The 23,164-nt window shown below is 43.7% G+C and overlaps 1 protein-coding gene across 12 annotated transcripts in view; it reads left to right on the plus strand.

Moving 5' to 3' along the window:
• Positions 1 to 23,164, plus strand: part of rbfox1 (RNA binding fox-1 homolog 1) — a 397,214-nt gene that overhangs the window by 287,987 nt on the left and 86,063 nt on the right. For 3 of the 12 annotated variants that reach the window (XM_080488008.1, XM_080488013.1, XM_080488005.1), the window contains exon 1: positions 21,639 to 21,792. The exons of 7 other annotated variants lie outside the window; for them this stretch is intronic. In XM_080488008.1, the coding sequence (XP_080344134.1) occupies positions 21,754 to 21,792 (39 nt within the window). In that variant the 5' untranslated portion in view covers positions 21,639 to 21,753. Of the gene's footprint in view, positions 1 to 21,491; positions 21,793 to 23,164 lie in introns of those variants that run through there. 2 more of the 12 variants (XM_080488004.1, XM_080488011.1) reach the window with 2 other exon arrangements.

Consider the following 23,164-nt stretch of genomic DNA (forward strand, 5'->3'; position numbering starts at 1 on the left):
TAAACTGTGTGGAAACAGCAGCTTGTTATTTGCACCTGACTGGCCTCTTCCCAGTTTAACTCTGGTGACCTGATTTATGCAAAATGTGTAGGCTGAAATCCCGTTTTGTCTCCGCTGACCCGGTACAGAATGAAATCCTCAGGATGGTAGAACACGCACACACACACACACACACACACACACACACACACACACACACACACACACACACACACACACACACACACGGACTGCGATGGTGTTTTTTCTCCGCTGCTTGCTTTGAGGTGGCTGATTTGACCCTCGGTTCAGGAGATCAAATGAGGAGTCGCTTCTAATAGAGACAACAGTGGCGGGGATACAGTGCGCTTTCTATACACACACACACACACACACACACACACACACACACACACACACACACACACACACATGCAGTTGGCAGATATTACCTTTACTTTCATTCTTTTCTGAGACATTTACCTGAGCTGAGCTGCAGGGAGCGTGTGGAATGGCCTTGCTCCTCCTAATCTTTGTGCAATAAGTATTTGGAGCACCGTCTGCCCCCACATTTGCTGTTTGGTAATTTGATTAAACACAATTTAATGGAGGAGCGACCCTCATTAAGACAAGGTCCCAAGATCAGCCAATAAAAGCCACTTTAGGGTCCTTATCTCCTCAGCCGATATGAATCTCTCATGTTTAATATTCTGATACTGATTTTCAATTAAACTGCTGCACGTTGGTTGACATGCAGGACGCCAGCAGGTTAACATGCAGCCTGGCTCCGTGACCCTCTGGCGGTGGGGTCAGGCGCACGCTCATCCCAGCAGACGACCCAGCTCCGGCTCTGCTTTAAAAAACTCCTGTTTCGCCTTGTTTCTGTTTGTATGTGTGGCGCCAGATAGCACACCAGTGTGATGCTGATTGCACGAGGACCGTGGACTTAATGACTGCTAATTAAAGCCGCCAGAGTTTAGTTGTTGTTTTTTTTTTTGTTTTTGTTGTTTTTTTCCAGCCGTGGCCGGTGGCTCACAGTGATGACTGGCTGTAATGACGATAATGACATTTGCATTGTAAATGTGCCTCTTCACCTAACAACAGAAAATCATGCGGGAATCATTGGGATCTTTTTTAGTCACGCTAATATGATGGTGCATCATTATCATTTACTCTCGTGGAGAAAATCAGCTTTCAAATTGCTCGACGAAATCAGTCGACCCAATGTTGTAGTTTATAACAGCAAAGGCGGGAATAATAATATCTGTAATTAAAATAATCATAATAACAACAATAATTTACCCCAAAATGTTGCTGTTCAGCGTAAGTGCCGAGTAACTGTGGCATTTTAAAACCTGTCAGAATGAATCTTTTATGTTTATTTGCACAACAGCATCTTCAGGAAGAAAGTAACGGTGAAGAGAGAACGGATCAGTTGTTCTCCTCCAGGGATCTGAAACCTTGATGACCAAAACAGCAAATTTTCACAAGTTTCAGACCAAATGAAATTTGTCTGGAGCCGTGAAACATGAGATTTCTCTAAAATGAAAAAAAAAAAAAAAATCTTTAAAACGTTGCTATGCACACGGAAATTCAGGTTGCATTCGCAAAGTACCAGGGACCATTTAGATGTGTTTTATTACATTTATAGCTCTTTTTTTTTTTTTTTTTAAAGATTTGTTCCTCTTTTTTCCTGGTTTTTCTCAGTTTAGGCATTTTTATTTGTTTATTTTATTTTTATTTATGCATCTTTTGCTGCTTCAGATATTTAATTATTTACTGTGCGTTTCCTCGTGGTGACTGCAGTTTTAACTATACCAGCATTTTTCCCTGTCCTTTCTTTTTCCTTTACTAATTTTCCCCTTTTTTCCCCCGAAAAAAGCAACTTCTGTTTTTGTTTGTACTCAAATTTTCAATAAATGTAGTTTATCGATTTGTTATGTGTTTTTTTTCATTTATTATTATTTGAGTACTTTTATCTAATTTATCCATTTACTATTTTTCTGTTCCAGCTATTCTGGCTCTTTATTCATTTCACTCTATTTAATTGTTTTATCCTGGAGATTTGACCATTTTTGAAAATCAGTGTGGTATGAAAATAAAATAAAGATGTAAGGGTATATCTCGGATTTTCTGAAAGTGTGATGGAGCCGCTAGAGAGGGCCTGAAGGGCAGCGGGTTGCAGACCTCCTGTTCCAGTAAGACAAATGTTTGTTAGTAGAATAGATGAAGAACGGAGACCATCTTTGTTTCGGCACCATTAAAGTTGAGCTTGACGACGTGCGGCCAGTCTGCTTGTTACGCGGCGCCGCGCTAAAGCCTTGACTTTATTAAAGACCTGCAGCATTAAAACAAACAGCGGGACTTTAGCGTGTCTTCCCGGCTGAGGGAGTTGGGCACTTTTTCCACACGAGGCATCACCCTCCAAAACCTCCAGAATTCATTACATCGTGATTTAAATCAGTCAAGCCCCAACTGAAGGCTACATCTTCCCCTAACAACGTGTACTTAGCAGCTGGAATGTCTCCCCCTGGAGTTTCAGCATCAGTGCAGGTGTGTGCTCATTATGTTTTACGAGCATTCGGACCATTCCACGTTGCAGAATCCAATTCCGTCGGTGTGTTATAATCTGGGCTGTTTTCATCTCCATCCCCTCCTTTGCAAGTGAAGCCCATCTAATAACTCCGCTCGCCTGGTAATTCTGCTAATGCAATGCTAATTGTATTCTCCACTGCATCAGCCAGAGTCAATATTGTGGGCCTGTAATGCCGGCGGAGTTACTTAATAAGCGAGCGTGTGAACGACGGAATGGCCATCGCCGAGCCCAATGCAGGACCTCAGCAGATGTCTGCAGTTTCCAGTGAATCACGCAAACTGCTGATTGAAGCGCCGGCGTCCTCGTCTCGCACGCCGTTCGTCGATGGGGTTTTTTTTAGACGGAGCACGGCCTCGTTCTCGCGGCCTCTCCGACGACGACGACCGGGTTTCTTTTCACAGCTTGACTCTCTGAGCCTGTTTGAGCTTGAAAACGCCACGATCAGCAGCCGTACAGAAGTAGTCATACTCGCGCCCGAGTACAACTCAGGTCAATGGATTCAAATCGATGTGTTTATTTGAGGACATTCTCAAGCTGCCAGGCAAAGAACTGAAACCAAGTGTGACTTACCTTGCTGAGGGCTGCTAACCTGCTGCACCGCTGCAGAATATTAAACCCAGCACTGAATATTGAATCCCTTTCTTTTCTGCTTATTTTGGGAGATTTGCCGGAGATCTCTGTATTACACATTCTGCTGATGGCTTGGCGAGAGCAACGCTCTCCTAACACGGTAGCTGCGGCTCGACACTGTCAGCCAGCGTTTAACCGCCATTTCTGTATTCAATCGGTGCTTTTTCACGACTGTACGTTATTGTCACTGACAAACTGCTGACAGCCGCCCCGCCAAGCTTTGTGCTCAGCCCAGAGCGAAAATACAGACATTCAGATGTCTGTGCCGTGGAGGTGCTCGGTGTTAGCAGTGTCACCTCTGATATAAACATGAGCATGGTAAAACTACTTTGTAGTTCATTAAAGCACATATCTTCATAGATGAACGGAAGCTACGCTACTTAGCGTGAGGCTAAAGCTAGCTGCAGGTTTCACGTAACCGCATCGTTTTGAAAACAGACTCCACAGCGGAGAAATATGAAAACGCCGCCTGGGCTTTGACGTGTGGACGGGCAAGACGCACATTAGCTGAATACGATGATGTCATCACCCCACCTCTCGACCCGATAACCCCGCCACCCTCTCCGTGGCGCCACTGACCAACAACAAGGGAAGCCACTGAGGCTATTTGGTTGAATGATTTTTCTCCATTTTTTTGTTGTATTTCTGTGGTAGAGTGACAGTGCCACCTAGAGGCCTGGCATAGCTATACTACATCGTTTTGAGTCGTTGTCATGGTGCCGTGTGGACGGGAAACTTTTTAGTAACGACGGCGTGATAAAAGCTGGTTTGGGCTCTTGTGGACAGGACCTGTTTCTCTCAGACGCTCAGAGTTTGCGTGTTCTCTCCTGAATCTGAGGTTTCCTCTCAAAGTCCAACAGCTTGTTTGAGCTTGTGTGACCAGGATGTAACCTGCCATAATCTGCTGGGATTGGAGAGAAAGTACACATTGCAAAATCCTGGAGATTTATTTCTAGATATGTTTTATTACATCTGGCTAAGAACGTAAGAATTTGCTCTTTTATTTGTATATTCAGTAAAGAGTTGAAAAGAGACCCATTTTCAGTGATTTTATTTATTTTTTGTTAGTTTGCACTGTTTCTTATTCTTCCTGACTGTTGAGTACTCATACTGACCTCACACATATGACTCATGTTGGTTGGAAGGAGCATAATAATGTGGTATTTTGCTACAGGGCAGATGGGCTCTGTAATTTCTTTGGGGAAAATAGGTGCAAATATTTGTATTGGTTTAAAAGGCGTATTTAACAATTTGGGATATTGGGGGAAAATCAGGTGTATCACAGGAACAGGCAGACACACTGTGGAGTCTAAATTTAGTCATAAGTCGCTAAAATTATCAATATTATTCTTTATCGGAACTGATCAAGATTTTCATTTGATACAGTATTGTCTTAGTTATTATCCCGCAGACTCTAGACTGCCGAGCAAAACCATTATTTAATTGCCGACACTGAACAAAAATACAAACGAGCTGAACTCAAATATCTAAGACTTTTTCTATGTATAAAAAAAGGCCATTTTGCCTCAATTACTGTTCACAAATTTGTATAAATGTGTGTTATTGAGCACTTCTCCTTTGCCCAGATGATCCCTCCACCTCACAAGTGTGGCAGGTCGACATGCGAATGCTGACCAACACACTTTTAGACAAATTTGAGAGAAGCAGGCGTTTTGTGTGCGTCGAAAAACTCGTCCATCTTTGAGTTCAGCTCATGAAAAAACGGGAGCAAAATGAAAGTCTTGAGTTTTTTGTTCAGTGTAGTTCCTTGTAAGCCAACATATCATAACCAGCATTGTTTTCCAAAGCAGAAAGGTCTCTCACACACACACACACACACCACACACACACACACACACACACACACACACACACACACACACACACACACACACACACACACACACACACACACACACACACACACACACACACACACACACACACACGAGCATTAGTTTCTGCTTCCAGAACACTCCACTCACATTTACTGAGTCTTTTTGAAGCTTCACATCCCAAATTATATGGTTTTGTTTCCAAGTGTGTGTGTGTGTGTGTGTGTGTGTGTGTGTGTGTGTGTGTGTGTGTGTGTGTGTGTGTGTGTGTGTGTGTGTGTGTGTGTGTGTGTGTGTGTGTGTGTGTGTGTGTGTCTCCATTATTTACAGCCTCGCCCGCACTTCTCGGGAACCCTGCTATTTTCCGTGGGTGTTGTGCATGCACGTGCACAGCGGGCCGGCTCTGTTCGTCGCAGCCGTTGCGTAACGTTAGCGGGTCCCGTGTGTGTGCGGCGGCGTGCGGCTAACGCTGTTCGCTTTTCTGCCGCGGTCTGACTCAGTTGGAAATACACTGTGTGTGCATGTTAGTATCTGAAGCAGCGAGATCTGGTTCAGGCAGATGAAACAAAAGTCACACGACTGATTCAAAGAAACTTTGGATGGAGACGGACTTGACTTGTGCTGCACGTTACCACTCCAGCAGTGGTGACACACTCTGCACCATCCGTTACATTCATCCATTCACACACAATCATTCGCAAAAGGATGTAACTTGGATTCAATTTGTTTTTAAATGTTTGCCCTATTCAAACCTATTGAGTCAGCGATATAAAGAATGGAGGAAATCATTAAAAAAAACTCTTTCAAATAGCATTTAACTAATCATATCTCCATGATCCATGCACTGGACGTCCTTTTATATTTGGTATTTTCAAAAAAAATTTCAGTTTGAGAAATATTTTAAGATTTTCTTTCGCACACCACTAGAGGGAGTGTGTGTACCAGTGCTGGTACACGTACCCCACTTTCACAATCAATAGCTTATTCTTATTCCCAATGTTTTCATACCAATGAAAATTCTAACTGTTTCTTGTCATTATAAAATCTCAACACGTGGGCTCTAATCATCTACTTGAAATTAACATCAAAATCACAAGAATTTCACTGAAGAAGGAATCCTGGAGGGGCCAAAGGGGCCAGATCCCACAACCTTTTAAAAAACAGAGAATTTGTTTCATATTAATATAAACAATTACTGGGCGTGATAAAATAAAAATAAAAAAAGAAAAATATCTGTTTGTCTGATGGCTGTAATTACTGAATCCTTTCAATTAAGTGTGTTTCTGCATGACAAATGCGGTCGTGTAGTTGATGAATATTTAGTCGTAAAGGTTAAAATCACATGTTTACAGTAAACACTGAATAACTGAAGTCATTGGCAGCAATAAAGTGACCTGGATATTTACACATCAGATCACTGTGTACCTCATTGTGTCCTTCCAGAGACCAAAATCATTGAAATGCTGAAAACGCTGGTGCCGGTCTCAAAGCCGTCCAGACCAAGTCTCAGGTCCTGTCCACACGAGCCAAAACCATCTTGTTTCTCCCAGTCGTTCATTAAAAGGTTTTTCCGTCCTCACGACATCAGTGCCGGAAATATCTTTGTCCACGATGAAAACGACTCTAAACAATGTAGTACGTATGCCAGGCCTATCGGTGGCGCTGTGACGAAGAAGACACAGAGCATGAAAAATCTGAGAAATCGACAAATCCAACATCTTATTAAAGCAAATAGCATCAGTAGCTTCTGCAGGTCGACCTAAAGTGGGTCGACCACCGTTGTTGTTGGTAAGCGGAGAGGCTGGCGGGACTTGTCGGGGTCGAGAGGCGGGGCGATGACATCATCGTTTTCAGCTCATGTGTATCTTGTCCGGCCACACGTCCAAGCCGAGGCGGCTTTTTCAAATTTCTCCACTCTGGAACCCGTTTTCAAAAAACGACGTTTTCAGGCTCCTTAAACACGGCGCCGTGTGGGCGGTCGGCCCAAAACGACGCGGTTTACGTGAAACGGGCCTCAGGCAGCATTCAGAGCGATCGATTGGTGTTTCTGCTGAATAGTTGATGACGAGAAACCACGAGAAATGTTGGTGTTTATAGTGGATTCCCCCTTCTCCTTTGAGGAATACGAAACGTGTTCTGGAGATATTTTTCATACACGGTGAAGGGACGGGAGTGTGCGCTCGGAGCGGGGTGTCAGGAAGGGTCCGGGGTGAGTCAGGGAAGCTAATTGGTTGGACGTCTGAGAGGCTTTCTGCGAGAGAGACAAAGAGAGAGACAAAGAGAGAGAGAGAGAGAGAGAGAGAGAGAGAGAGAGAGAGAGAGAGAGAGAGGCCTGAACTTCCACCGCGGCTTCGTCGCGGCAGCTCTGGGCTGCAGATGAACTGTACACGAGATGATGTTTTCACACCGCTGGACAAAACCCCGTCCTCACTACGTCTGCACACACACACACACACACACACACACACACACACACACACACACACACACACACACACACACACAGTGAAGGAATATCCCTGGTTTGCATGCTGGAGCCGCTGCAGCGGCGAGAGAAGCCAGTTTTAGTAGATTATGTAAATGACTGCATGGAGATGCGGCAGCAGTGTTTGTCTGCGTGTGCACGTGCGCACGTTGCCGTCGCAGACAAGCCGCGGCGTGTAGACAAAGCGGCTCCCGATGAACTCCATGGTTACACAGCGGTTAGTCGACTGTGCGCAGGAATGTCGGCTCCCCGTGCACATGTGTTTATTTCAGCCGGAAAGACGGCGTGCGCGTGTCACCCGGAGAAATATTTGCATTTTTATTACATCTGTGTTGTTTGCTCTGTTTCGATCTCGCATATATTTGTGCGTTGTTTTTCAAATTGGTTAATTTGCATGCTTTACGTTGAAATCAGTTGATTGTTTGATATTTTGGAGCGTGCCGCATCCTGGCGTGTGACCTTAAATGTTTCGAATATCAGCACCTTAGAGGAAAAAATAACAATGAAAATAGGAGGTCAGGGCGAGGTAGGATATAATTTGTGTGTGAGGGTGGGTATGCATATGCATATGTATATGTATGTGTGTGTGTGTGTGTGTGTGTGTGTGTGTGTGTGTGTGTGTGTGTGTGTGTGTGTGTGTGTGTGTGTGTGTGTGTGTGTGTGTGTGTGTGTGTGTGTGTGTAGCATGGATTATGTATAATAGAGAAAAATGCAAATCATGCAATTACAAGCCCCAAAGCCAAGTATTAGAATTAATGCCTACAGCAGATGTGATGGAAATGAAGCAAATTTCTGATGTGGAATTAGCATACCGTACTGTAGGACAACCCCCACCTCACGCACGCGCTCACACACGCACACAAAGAGGGGCTGTTATCCCTATCACCTTCATCTTACATTACTGTAATATGTACATATATTAAATGTCTTTACCATCTGTATGCACATGTATAAATCAGAGGGAGGCGTACAGGTGTTGAATTAAGTGCCACAGGATTGTCTCCTATGCTCCCGCTACTATACAACTTATTGAAAGTCCAACAGGCTGGAGTGGCGGAGCCCTGAAGGTGAAAACAGACGCAAAGTGGCTCACTGGATGGAAATAAAGTCCAGATCTGCAAACTCAGATCCTGAATACACTAATCAAGAACTCAGTTTGTCTCTCGTGTCTTAATCATTTCATTAAACTGTATATATGAGTCCAGATTCTCACAGTTTTGCTCATCACAAACCAGTTTCTGTATGACTGTAGCCTAAATGATACAATCATAAAGACAGAATCCATCATCCTTTGTACTGATTCATCCAGCTTGAGGTCCAGCACGGGTCCACCTGGACCGGTCCTGGTCAGACACACACATTCACACCTACGGCCCATTGGGGTCATCATTGTCCGATGGGAACATGCAAACTGCACACAGAAATGTACGGATTTAAACCCACAACCTCCATGAACTACAGTGCTGACTATTTCTTCACCATGTGGCCAATTTGACGGAGGGTCTGCTACATGATGTCCAGAACTCGCATGCAGTGACTGCTGGTCTGGATTTAATGTCTGTAACTATAAATTCACCTACAATTGGTGGTGAAGGAGCAGGTAGTGGAGGCAGGAGGTGGAGGCAGGAGGTGGAGGCTCATAATGGAAAATCATAGGAGCAGCTCCTCCAGCTGACTCTGTGCGAGGTGAAGGACGTCCTGATGAGAGGGCAGCAGTGATCCAGCAGGTGATCTAGCAGGTGATCTAGCAGGTGATCCAACAGTGATCCAACAGTGATCCAACAGTGATCCAGCAGATGATCTAGCAGGTGATCCAGCCGTAATCCAGCAGGTGATTCAGACAGAAAAATTCCTTCCACTTGACGTTGTGTTGTTTTATCATGTAAATCAATAGAATGCATTTGTACTTGTGGTTGTAATGTAAACATGTGGAACAGTTCAAGAGGTATAAATACTTTCTGTAAGTCAGTGTATGTTGCTATGGACGACGAGCAATTCTGTTCTTAACTGAGCAACATTTCAAAGCAGAATGAAAACATACTGTCTTAATTTAAGACATGTCACAACCACCGGAACTCATGAAAAAGTCCACAACCAATGAACAGAAAACTACAAAACAATCAGGGCCACGCAGTAGAATTATATCTGATCTCTAAAGTTTTCTTCCTGCATTTCTTTGCTTCCGACATTGTTTGGTCACCAGCAACATTTGTCCTCATTTCCTTGAGAACTTAAGTGAAAACCACCCAAAACAATGTTATTTCCATCATGATTCCAAACTCTATTATTCAAGAAGTTTCCAGACTTCGTATACACGGTTATGTTGAAGTAAGTCTTGTTAAAAAACTTTGATGAGAGATCCAGAACTCACATGAGTCATATTCCAGGAAATATTTCCAGTTTACTGCAGAATAATGAACAGCAGGCCCCAGTTGGTCCACGGGCCATAGTTTGGACAACACTGGCATAAAAGAGTTGCTCTATTCATGTAAAAACACACCAATGTTACACATCAAATCTATGAGAATATATAAGTTCAACACAACTTTTACTCTAATTGAATGAATTACCCAGTAACAAATACATTTAGCTTCATTCGGTCAATCCACTTGGCACGTGATAAAATCCACCGTTCTGCAACATTATGCCACAAAAACTGTACTAAAGTGAGAGCAAAGACTCAAATTATGAAAATATAAAAGTATATATATTTTAAGCTGAAGCATAAAAAAGAATAGTCTCTGGGAAAAAAAAAGGAGACCCAGTAAAGAACCCTGTGGGACACCGTCCATAGTGGACATTGAAAATGCGTTCAAAACAGATTCTTTCGTAAGTTAAGCAGTTTTAAAAAATGTGAAACCAAAGGACCAGTAGTGCTCATCTCTGCAGTACACGATGAATCCTCTAATGTGATCATAACTTTCACAAGCTTCTATAATCAGAGTCAGAATCAAAGAGTCGTATTTTCATGTATGTTCAGCAAACCAGTAATAAGTTTTGGGTTTCTGAGCTGCAAGCTACTCACATGTTCCGATAGACACACTAACACTTACATATAACAAAAGGGTGGAGGCACATTAGTGTGTAAATACATCGATAAGCATTAAGACGTCAATGGCATAGAAACTTTAGAATTTATACACGCGAGTAATGAATGATGTAATACAAAACTTGGGACTGTATTAGAACATTGGACAAGTCATTTCATTGTTTATAAAGTCTTTTTTTCTATATTTAGAGTGCCATGAACTGACATCCTGCAGTCCTAGCCGACCGAAACAGGAACCCGGTGCTTTGTTTATCACCTCTGTTCCACAGAAAGAAGGAGCGTGTCGTATTGTCATATGCAGATGTGGCCGGTATGTGCTTTTGTGTCGACAGACAGTGTCTGTATTTTAATGCAGAGCGGTAACTTTCCTACTTTGCCTCAGAATGCAAAACAGCTGTTTCTATGCAAATATGCAGTGGGGATGAATTCCTCCACAACAGCATGATGTATGGTCTCAGAATATGCCCTTATATACAACAAAAAAACCTGATATATTTTTCATTACATTTTTTTTTTTTTGTAGTGCGAGTTCTATTCAAGATGTTCAACCTGCAGTGTGCTACTCCGATATATATTTTGTGTTTTTCATCTGCGAAGCATCTAATGTGATGAATATGTAAAACACACAGATATACCGACGGCTGCGTTTCCCGCGGAGGAGCTCACTCGGAGCGCACTCCCCCTTAATTCCCAAGTTTTCCTGCAACATTTATTAGATTGCACCATCTTCCAGGAATCCGCGTCCGAGTATCTGCAGCAATTGCTTCTGTTCGGCTCCTTCGCTCATAACGTTTGAATTTATCTATTTTTACTCTGCTGCTCGCTTTCTCTCTCTCTCTCTCTCTCTCTCTCTCTCTCTGTCACCCACACACACACACACACACACACACACACACACACTAGAGCTGGGTTTTGGATCAGTTTGAAGCGTTGGCCACGATACTTTTGAGCAAAGCCAGTGGAAGCTCATCTTCATGTTGCCTTGGAAACGTTGTAGGAAGAAAACGTTTGATATGTCCTTGGGGGACCCGTAATGTGTGTGTGTTGTGCTTTTGTGCATGGATTAACACGTATCTGTCTGTTATGGTTTCTATATGTGTTTTAAGTTCTTCCAGACGATCCCCTCTGTTCCCGCTCTTCATGGTATGTTTCTGGGTTTCTGGGTTCGTGTCGCCACACTGGGAATAACTCCGTCTATCAAAACTCAGAAAACCTCACCAGCTAATCACCATTCACGCTTCCAAGGCACTACATCACCAATAAAACACCACCGACACACGCGGGCAATGCCTGCTTCCTATTGAGATTAAAAGAAAAACATTCAAGGCTGCTCTTCCTCGATTCTGAATCTTTTTTCAGCTCTCATAACTGATGTAAATATATGTGTGCAGTTTTGTCCATGACAGTATTATTTCAATGTGTTGACATAAACATATTAGGGATACAATATAGATTATTTATTTGTCAGATTCTTAAATAACAGGAAGCATTTCTCTATTGCTGGCATGTGAAGTATCTTTAATATAGCATTAAAGAATACAATTTAAAGCAATATTAAAGATATATCACATGCCAGCAATCAGTTTAAGCAGACCGCCACAAATAAAACAGGATGGAAGCTTTATTAAGACATTTCTTTACTTAAAATTTTTTTTAAATGGAATGAAAACCCCAAATCCATCCATATTTAGGATAAGTTGCTGCTCCTGAGTTATTATTCAAACTTTAGTTATTATTCAAACTTTAGTTATTATTCAAACTGTTGAACACAAACAGCAACAGACGACTGATTTAATCTCATAATGCCGGCTGTTGCAATCAGTTGTTTTTTTTAACTGTACACAAAATTACAACCATTAGAGAAAAGTTAAAACAGTGAAAATATTGTAACGTCTTTATCTGTTTCACTGTTTTGATGTTAGGATGCGCCGACTTTCCTGAACATTCCTGTTTAATTCGCTATTTCTATTCATGAATCCATTTTAGATCATGTTGATAAAAATCTTCTTGGTCAATAAGAGGCGAATAACAATCTTGCAGATAAGTAAAAGCATATTGTGTTTTATAATGTGAAGGCAGACAAACGCTGGACATTGCCGGGTGACGCCGGCTCACGGTGCGAGTGCGAATCCCCCACGACGCCCAGACCAGAGTTTTATTATCTAAAGATAAACCAAATAAACCACTTTGCACCAAAAACACTGCCAATAGAATTATATACGTAGAGTTGAGATTTATTTAAAAGAAGTATGTTGCATTCATGACATTTCTGTACATTTTAAAAACGTTCACCCTTTTTTTAAAAAAAAAGATTTTTATAATTCAGTTGCTTTAGAAAATTCAGTTGGACTCAATATGTTTTCTTTTAAACCATTTCTAGTGGTACTTTTCTTTTTGTTATCCTTTCCTGCTGTGAGATATACGAGTCGTTTTGCGAGATAATCTGGTGTGCAAATAAAGTAAACAAGAATTAAAACGGTCTTCCCATATAAATCTGTGAACGCTTCAACATGCGTGTTGAGAGCTTCAGCTCGCAGACCCCTGATGACAAACACGGCAAAAACCTTAATTAAACAAAACTGATCTTCAGTGGTTCCCCTTCTTGTAATTGTGAGAAAATAACTGGATATTATGAGCCTCAGCCGTCCACGCTTCACTAAACACACAGAGCGTGGAAAGTAGAGTTAACCTTCACTTTTCAGCTGCAGCTCATTGTCGATGTATTTCTCATACTGCACCGCTAACAAAACACTGTCAGTCAATATTTTAGTTTGTTAACATTGCCCTGAAGTCTGAGCTGTCAATCAAACCGGCAGCATGACGCCCACTCGGCAGCCCAGAGGTGAAGGAGCATCTCTGAAGACTCCACAACACTTTCTTTTTTTTTTCTCTCTCTCTCGCTCTCTCTCTCGCTCTCTCTCTTTCTCACTTTCCTCATCAACATTACCAACATAATAACAGCAAATCTGAAAACCTCCTTTGTCAGTTTGACTGCAGTGCAGCCCCGAACACGGTGTGTGTTTTTGTTTGGACTTGAATGACGTACTGCACACACTCATTCATTCTCACACAGAGTGACAGTGTGATGCCCCCAGTAGGATTTGTGTGACTGGTGAATGAATTAGCGAATAGATTAAATACTTGGTAGGTGAAAACCCTCAAATAACCCTGGCAAAAAGACCCTGAGCTCTCGCTCTCTCTCTCTCTCTCTCTCTCTCTCTCTCTCTCTCTCTCTCTCTCTGTCTCTCTCTCTCTCTCTCTCTCTCTCACACACACACACACCAGACAGCCCATTGTGCTGTGTGTGTGTGTGTGTGTGTGTGTGTGTGTGTGTGTGTGTGTGTGTGTGTGTGTGTGTGTGTGTGTGTGTGTGTGTGTGTGTGTGTGCGTGGGCATGTGCAGGCTCATCTGCATGGCGGTTGGTGTCAGTCAGCCAAGGTCACGTCACAGTTTATGGCGAGGCTCTCTGTCAGAAATCAAATTTTAAACGGTTGAAATGAACCTTGAAAACATGCCCACACAGTTCGAACAGACTGAGGAGGAGCGTAGCACGAGTCCCGAGGAGTCCAGAGCGAAAAACATGTCGGCCGCCGAGCGGAGGTCGCCGGTGCTCCGTCGTTCTGCTCATGAGGCGGCCGCCATGGAGACGGGCGGTGAAAGGCTCCATTCATTCCTGCAGAAAACAACGGCGCTGAGAAGTTCTCGCCCGAAGCAGAAGAACTGAGTGCGACTTAACGTAACAGGCTTGATGTCAACCTGTTTACGGTCGACAGCCGGTGATCATCCACAATCAGGCATAAGTGACACAGAGAAAAGACTTTGTGGGTTTGGATGGAATTTCAACTGAATTCAATTTACTTCTTCTGACACTGCACCAATTCCAACAGAGTCAAATCATTGGTGACGGAGAAAAGAGGAGGAAACCCTCAGAACCAGACCCTGGTGGTTGGATGAAGGAGGGAACACGGGCGACATGTCACGTTTACACAACAGCGGCAGACAAACGGACACAGTGTAGCTTGTATGCCGGGCCAGGAGGGGGCGCCGTTGGCTGTTTCTGTAATGAAACCACACGTACATACGCAGAGAACAACGCGTAATAAAGGAGAACACAATGGAGAGAACCCAACGTTTGCATGGAAAGATGATGAATTGGGTGCTGTCAGTGGTGAATCTCAACTATAAAACTAGAATACGAATGCTGGGAGTCATGCCACTCCGGAGGCCGCCGTGTTTGTTACTCGCCCATGAGCAGTGTGGCGGCGCGCATAAAGCAGTAAAGGTTGCAGGGACTCTGAGCACTGCTGCCGTGTAAACAGGGTCTGAAATGGATTTCACTCATACAGGGCACCTCCAGTGCGGAAGCAGCCCCCAAGGCTCTATTAATCACATTCACCCCCCAACGGAGGCGCTACCATGCGAGGTTCAGTGTCTTGCTCGAGGACACTATGACAAGGCTGAGATGGGAATTGAACTGGCAACCTTCCGATTGGGAGACAACTGCTCTAGTAACCGAGCCGGTGCCACCCCTGAGGTGACTCCGTGTCCACAGTCAGCTGGAGGAGGCTTCAACCACCTGCCCCCGACTCTCGGGTGGAGACAGAGGGTGGATGGATGATTGGTACAGATTCATCACCGTCTGTGATTATAAAAAGTCTGGTTCTGGGTGAGACCCAAACACATCCCAGGCATGTTCTCTTCTTTGATTTGATCTGGTTTCCTTTCCCAGGAAACAATGTGGATATATATATATACAGTATATATATAAAAACAAAAAATAAATAAATATATATATTTATTTATTTATTTTTTGTTTTTTTAAAGCGACATAAACATTCCTCTAAAGCCATGTTGGCTGATAAAACACTTGCAAAACGTGACATGGACATATTGTCCCGCTGTAAAAAAAAAAAAAAGGAAAAGAAAAACTTTGTCATTTTACGAGGCAATTTTACAGGTTTATTCACAGTTTGGTGTGCGAGATACAAACACCTCCCTGCAACAGCCAACAGATGGGCCCATATTACCACGCCATCATCTGTGTTTTCACAGCCACTTGCTCTCTTTCACTGGCTGCATGTGCCAGTGTAATGGCTTTCAGTTACAACTAAGTGCAAACATTGATCCTGACAACAGAACAACATCTGTGGACTTGTTAAGCAAATGAACAAGTGTTAAACCCCGGAAGAGACTCGCCGTGACAGTGATGCCAGACGCCCAGCGATACAACACTTCACGCGTTCCGTTCGTGCACGAGTCGGGGCAAACAAACGACTTCCACGAGGACGTCTGCGAAACTTTATTTTCCATGTTTTTCACGATCAGTCATAAAGTTGTGACCACTAATTAAATCTTTATCGCGGTGCCTGTCAGTGGGAAGTCGAGGGAATATTTCGGTTGGGGTGTTTGAACTCAACTATTTTTCTCCGGCTCTTTGGAAACAAGCAGAAAGTGCGACCCAGAAGTAATCCTTACAAACTCAAAGACACAAACAATGGTCTGAGAGTGCATGTTTCCCCCACAGTCCAAAATAAAAACATGTACCCGGGGTCCAAGACTCCACCAGTGTGTGCGCTGCTGTGGGGGTCAGTTTGGTTAAGGAATTTCCCTCAAGGGGATTATCAAGGTAATAATTCTTCTTCCATCAACTTCACAGCTCTTCTGCCAAACATCTTGGTCCTAATACTGTTGTATTTATGAGGTGGTCACAATGTTCTGGCTGATTGGTGTGTGTGTGTGTGTGTGTGTGTGTGTTGGCATGTCACATTGAGGAAAAGGTTTGGAGATCCCTGTGTTCAAGGGTTGCTCTCTTCTCATCAGTTACCCGCCTGAATCAGAAGATACTAGGTGACCTCCGGTTGAACAGAAGTTCTCTCCGTCTGTTGAGTAATCCCTCGTTAGGACGAGATCCAAAGCAGTTTGAATGAAGCGAGTCGTCTCTCACTTCAAGACAAACGCCGGCTAATAAATGGGGCAGTTAGAGCCGATTCTCTTCCGACCCTAAACCGTTCTTTCAGCTCTCCACATCTTCTCCTGTCAATGTGTTGCCGTCTCTTTGGGCGAAACACTGAACCAGGAGGTGTGTGAGCAGCTTGCGTGGAAGTCGCTGCCGGTGGAGTGTGTTGGTACCGAGATGGACTCGGGTGGTTAATTCACAAAATAACAAGGGTGGCAGGGCAGGAAGGAGGCAAAAGCAAGGCAGTCGAAGAGTTTTCAGGCAAAAAGGCTGAAGGTCGGCATTTTCATAGCAACAGTCCATGGATGGTGTTCATCCCTCATTATTTACTTCCAGAGATTTCTCAAGGCTCTTCCATACTTTCCACATTGTCTGTCCCGCAGACCGCTTTGGACTTTACACCGACTGCAGATGCGCACGCGGTTCCATTCCCGTCACATTTCAGGGTTCAGGTCTTCACGTGTTCCACGCATTAGTCCTCACATCCCCGTCGATAGACCCGAAGATACTTCCTCCTCTGGCAGCAGGTGTTCCTCTTTGGTTTTCTTTGTATTCTCTTAGTTTGGGATTGTTCAGACGGGGATACCACCGGACCTCCTGACACAAGCGCTCCTCCAAGTAGGAGGTCTATTGCTCTGGGGCATGCGGGGCCATGGACCATGTGAGCATGTAGCCTGCGGATGCAGAATGTATGAATCGGCCTTAAGCTCAGCTGATTGTAGAGGAGAGCTTATTTTAGGTGTTAAACCGTGTTGAACAATCAAAGGTGTTTATGAGTTCCTATAGCAGCTTGGCACAGTAAAACTCAGCATAACTTAATCTAGGAATCATTTTCTTTAACCTATATTATATTTTTAATCTCACTCAATATGGATCAAAAGGTCAATTGGCAAATTGATACCCAGAACTCGACTAAAAACTTTTGTAAGTCTGTATTGAAAACACAACTTTTTAAAACAACTTCATTCTGCTTTATTTCCATCTTCTGTCTCTGCTGCGTTCAGTCGTTTTGTTTGAAGTTACATTTTAAGATAAGATAAGATATCGGATAAGATATCCCTTTATTTATCTCGCATGTGGAGAAATTTGCAGTGGTACAGCAGGATAGTAAAGAGAAAGAAGCACACATAGCAGGAACTAAAAAAAAAGCTGATAAAAATACACTATAATAGAAAAATATGCACACGGTGCCTATAAGTGTGGACATGTACAGAATATGGGGGTGGATGTATTTTACATAGTAAATACGTTCTTATAGATTATTATAGTTATAGCACCACTTATTGCACAGTTGGAGTGGAGTGATATTGTCCAGTTGTAGTGTGTCTACCATTGATGATTTTAGAGAACATTACAACGTCTTGATTCCACTTCTGAGGGACTCACTCCATCAGTAACACGACTAGATTTGGTCCACAAACACAAGACACCCCCCATTTCTTCCATTGCCTTCCTCTTATTCTTCACACAAAACCACATTTTAGCACAACTGGGCGTTGAACTTTTTGCTTCATCTATCTTAAAACCACTGGATTGCTAATGCTACTTATGGCACTTTTGCATTACACAGTTCCCGCACTACTCGACTCGGCCGTTTCTCATTACAATCCTTTCCTCTGCACTGCTTCACTGTCCGGTTGTATCCGTGGGCGACCATCAGTTCCGAGACCTCCCGATACAGGTCGTCTCGCGCCGCCTGAATCTGTCTGACCCTTGTTGGTGATTTATGTGCATCCATCTCCGTTTGGCAGCGTTGTTGTTGTGATTTGGTTTTAACTCTTATGAACAAGTAGATCTAGTGACGCCACCTCCTGGCCAACCAGTGGCCTGCCGTCTGCAGACAACACATTTGTGGCTCCACTCAGCTCGCTAGAAACCTCGAATAAGTGTCAGAAATGTACCTGGTGTTAAGTACGAGCACGGAATGGAAAAGCCGAAACATCTGAGTCCAGTAGGGACGGGTACATTCCACCATTTAAACCGATACGGTACTGGTATCGGTACCGTCAAATTGTGTACTCTTCAGCCTTGAGACAAGTCTACTGCTAAACCTGCATCACGTTTTGAAAAGCGGAGCCTCTTGATCGTCGTCTGAATCAGCAGCTACTGATGTCATTACGCTCATGCTGTGTCCAAGTCCGACTCGGAAAATCGCCTACTCTTCCTCTCCCTCAGTCAAAAAGATGGTACCAGGTACCGAAGCCGTTTCATTTTACGTGAATCGGTACTGGGGAGTACCGATGGAATTTGGTCGGTACCTATAAAAGTACAGAATTCGGTACCCATCCCCAGAGTCGAGTCGAGGAAAAACCCTCGCCTGGCTGCTATTCGTCCGTTTCGGGGCTCAGTAGACGGTAGCTGACGTAAAAAAGACGTGTAAGGTGACGTGCTGGAGTTATGATACCTGATCCATCAAAAAAAACACGACTGTCGGCGCCGTTTCGAAATCCACCGATCCGATCGGGACGTCCTTCACTTAAACTTTAGGTGACGATAAGTTAAAAATTCTCTGGTCCATATGGAAGTGTTGACTTCGAGGCGGAGAAATGAAATCATGTGTGGCTTCTTTCTTCCTTCTCCGCTGTGATTTGCCGTCGACTGATGGCGCTTCAGTGGAAGCGGCAGACCCTCGGAGAGGCCGAGGCAGACGGATCCAGTGTTTCACACAGAGAGCGTTTGGCACCACATGAGAGAGGTGGAGGCCACGGACCAGCTACCAAAATAATTATCATCATCAAGAGAGAAGCACAAATTGAGTGGGTTCATTTGATGAGGGAAGTAAAGTGGAGTTCTCTTTGTTGCGTGATTTGGCAAGAATATGCCGTTTGGTTTCTGCCAATTTGCAAGTATTTTTGATTAAAACGACTAATGCGAACGTGGAAAGCAGGAAAAAAAAAACTAAACAAAAACAAGGCAGAGGCTTTTCACCCAAATTTGCTTCAACGTGTGATCGACACAACGGCCATAATAATCAGCTTGACCAACATGAGAGCAAAAACATCTACAGGAAGGAAGTCGGCTTTGAGGCGTTTGGAGCGGCGTTCAGCCTCCGGGTGGCGTCCCATCACATCCACAGAGCTCCTCTCTAGTCAGTCCTCCATCACAGTTTATATCTGAGCACAGCAGGTACTTTAGAACTTCGTCTCAAATTAGGAAATTAATTTGCCTTTTCAGCAGCCTCACAAACATGTTGTACTGAAGCTTTTTCTTCTCGGATTGACCAACATCATTTCACCATTTCACGTTCCGCAAATGGTGAAATGTTAATATACACATTAAACCGTTGGGACGGTTGAAGCCCCGGTTTGCCGCTTCCTACTATTCCTCATCCGTCGACTGAGGACATTGTGTGTGTTTACATCTGATGTTGTGTGTGCAGCGAGGAGCTGTATCTGTGTTTCTCCCTGAAGGCAGGCACAGATAAGGAGAGCGATGATAATGCCCAGCTCCAGCATGGCACAGCCTTCAGCGCAGGGAGACTCCGCAGGCCCGGCCAGCTGCACTGGATTTGTGCAACCTGAGCAGATTTTATGCCAACCGTCCCGATATTAGTCATGGAAAATCCTCCTTCATTTGGGAGATGCGCCTTTTTAATCCCTTCAGAACATTCATGAAGAAACGCAAACAAATGTGAAGCGCAGCTGTATACAACAACCGTATTTCGCTCTTGAGTCCGCAGTTCATTTCGGCTGTTGCGAGTCATACTGACTTGTTGCAGTGAGGTCACGATGATCGCGATGGTGGTTCATGTTATATAACTCTCTGATTGTTCCATATCTGACCGACTGTTTTGTTTGAGGAAATGGCGGTAAGACGAACGTCCTGACGCTTTGTCATCTTGCCGAAAAAGAACCATAAGGGAAAATGAAGGGATCCAACAAACCCGTTATTCGACCGGAATAATATTACGATTTTAAAAAGTTCATGACGCAGTAAATTAAAATGTTCTGCAGATTATGTATAAAGTTATTTATTTTTCTCAAAAAGAAAACTACATTTATTACCAAAGTAAGGGAATGCTGCATTTCAGTTAAAGGGGTCCAGTTATGGAATAATCTAGACAAGGACTGAAAATCACACATTTAAAAAAACTAATTAAACCAGGTTATTATTAAAATACACAGAAATGACGTAGGATAATCAAAGAGGGTTTTTTTTAGAAACATAAAAGATAGAAGGGAGAGGAGGGGAAGCAGCTTTATAGTAACTGTATACTCTTTTTCTGTTTGATATTTGCTATTTGCTTTTAGTTGTCAATGGAAAGGATTCTTTGACATAAAGGCGCAGAGGAGGCTATATATCTTCTATCTACTCCTCTTTAGTCAGGAATTTGTAAACTTTTGTCTTGTACTGAATTGTTTTGTGGTTTTTTTGAGTGAAATAGTCTCACTAAGAAGACCTTCCTGCAAAATGTATTAATATCTACATTTTCTATCTGAGTATTTAACAATAGGAAACCACAACGCTGTGGAGTCAACAAATTAAGAGCCAAATAACATCTGACAATACGCTGTGAAGCTGATTTACTAACAGGACATAAACACGATCTGTGGATTAGTGGCGTGAATCAGACAGTTGGAAGTACTGGGAGTTTGATGGAATAAACGACGTGCGACATTCAATGCAACAACCAACATCTGAAAATGTTTTAATGTGTTTGTAAATCAGGTGTAAATCAGCACACAAGCTGCTCTTATTTCCTCCGCTGGCTCGACACGACTTTTATTTATGGACTTCTTTGTGTAATATAAGTCTTGTTTGAGGTCCCGGCGGTTACACCCCCCCCCCAACAGAAGTCCTGTTCGAACTTTCCATTCAAACTGCGCTTCGGGGTCCACTAAAGATATGTAAGAAGAGAGAGAGAGAGAGAGAGAGAGAGAGAGAGAGAGAGAGAGAGAGAGAGAGAGAGAGACCTCTGCAGATGTCCAGAGATGACAGTGACGCTCACATCCTCCACAATCAGTTAAAAAGAGAAAGGACGGAGCGCGAAGGAAGAGTAGGAGAGGACAGCGAGCGGTGAAAACATTTGGGAGAATTCTGCTTTCATTCACAGTGGCACCTCCTCCTCTTCCACCTCCCTCCTCTGCTCATTCCCCTTACACACACACACACACACACACACACACACACACACACACACACACACACACACACACGAATCCATCCATAATTGATGCTCGCTGTAGGCAGACGCTGGCGGGCTGGACTTTATAGCGCAGCTGGATGTGCATGGAGGAAGGCAGAGGCGAGATGGTGGAGCAGGTACTTCTGAGAATACACATTTCTACCTCCATCTCCTCTCTCTCTCTTTCTTTCTTCCCCATTGTTGCTTCAGCACTCTGTCTCTCTCTCTCTCTCTGTCTGTCTCTCTCCGTCTCTCTCTCTCCCTCTGCACACTGCTGCGATGGCAGAAAGCTGCATGCTGCATGCTCCCTTTGTGGATTGTGTGCGAGCTCGTGTGTGTGTCTGTTTGTTGCGTGTGTGTGTGTGTGTGTGTGTGTGTGTGTGTGTGTGTGTGTGTGTGTGTGTGTGTGCGGTAAAATGTGAGTGCAGGTCTGCAGGATCTGGGTGTGTGTGGGTGTCGGCAGGCATGCTTCTCTCTCTCTCTCTCTCTCTCTCTCTCTCTCTCTCTCTCTCTCTATCTTTCTCTCTCCCTCTCTCTCTCTCTCTCTCTCTCTCTCTCTCACTCTCTCTCTCTCTCTGTCCACCTCCTTCTTTCATCTTCATCTACGGTCTGAGCCACAAGGAATCAATGAGTTTATATGAGAGAGAGAGCGAGAGAGAGAGAGAGCGAGAGAGAGAGAGAGAGAGAGAGAGAGAGAGAGAGAGAGAGAGAGCGAGGAGCTGCAGCACCTCTGATTTATAAATGAAATGGAGAGGGAAGCTGGAAGCTGGGAGAGGTTTTGTGTGTTGGATCAGCTGTCAGGCGAGGAGGAAGGAAGACGAAATGGACTGTCACCATTTTTTTATTTTTTTTTACAGTTAACTTAAAGTGACCCTGTAAGTTCAGCTGAAGTTTTACTGGTTTGTCCAGTGAGACATTTTCCTCCTGCGTCTTCCTGTCTCCCCCCTCCTGCTGCTCTGCTGTTGTTGGACCAACAAAGTAACACGTAACCGTACTGCCGATATTTATATTTTTTTAACAAAAACACAATAAATCAGTAGCATCGTCGTCGTGGTTTTCCTTTGAAAACTCTCCAGGGTTCTGAGCTGTTCTCTGTTCGCTCTGCGCCTGTTAGCATTAGCATTAGCGGTTACGGATGTAGCGGAGGTTAGCGATTCGCCATGCTCCTGGTTAGAAGACTAACACCCACAGTAAGAGCAGCACGGTATACACACAGTATTCCAGAGTAACATTAATGGACCCGGGAGCTCATTGCTGCTGTTTCGTTGATATTTCTTCTCAACCCGGCAGCGTCGGCAACGTTAGCACGTCCTCTGCTGTTAATGCTGCAGGTTTGATTCCCAAATGAGAATCGATAAAGAACCGAATCGTTACACAGAATCGAAAATGGAATCAGAATCGTAAGAATCTTATCAATCCCCTCCCCTATTATCGACTGAATTACACCAATAACCACAAATCACATCCAGGATGTTTCTCTTGTTTCTGTTGAGCTCAATGATAAACCCC

This window comes from Lipophrys pholis, assembly GCF_963383615.2.
Source record: "Lipophrys pholis genome assembly, chromosome: 19".
NCBI lineage: Eukaryota > Metazoa > Chordata > Actinopteri > Blenniiformes > Blenniidae > Lipophrys > Lipophrys pholis.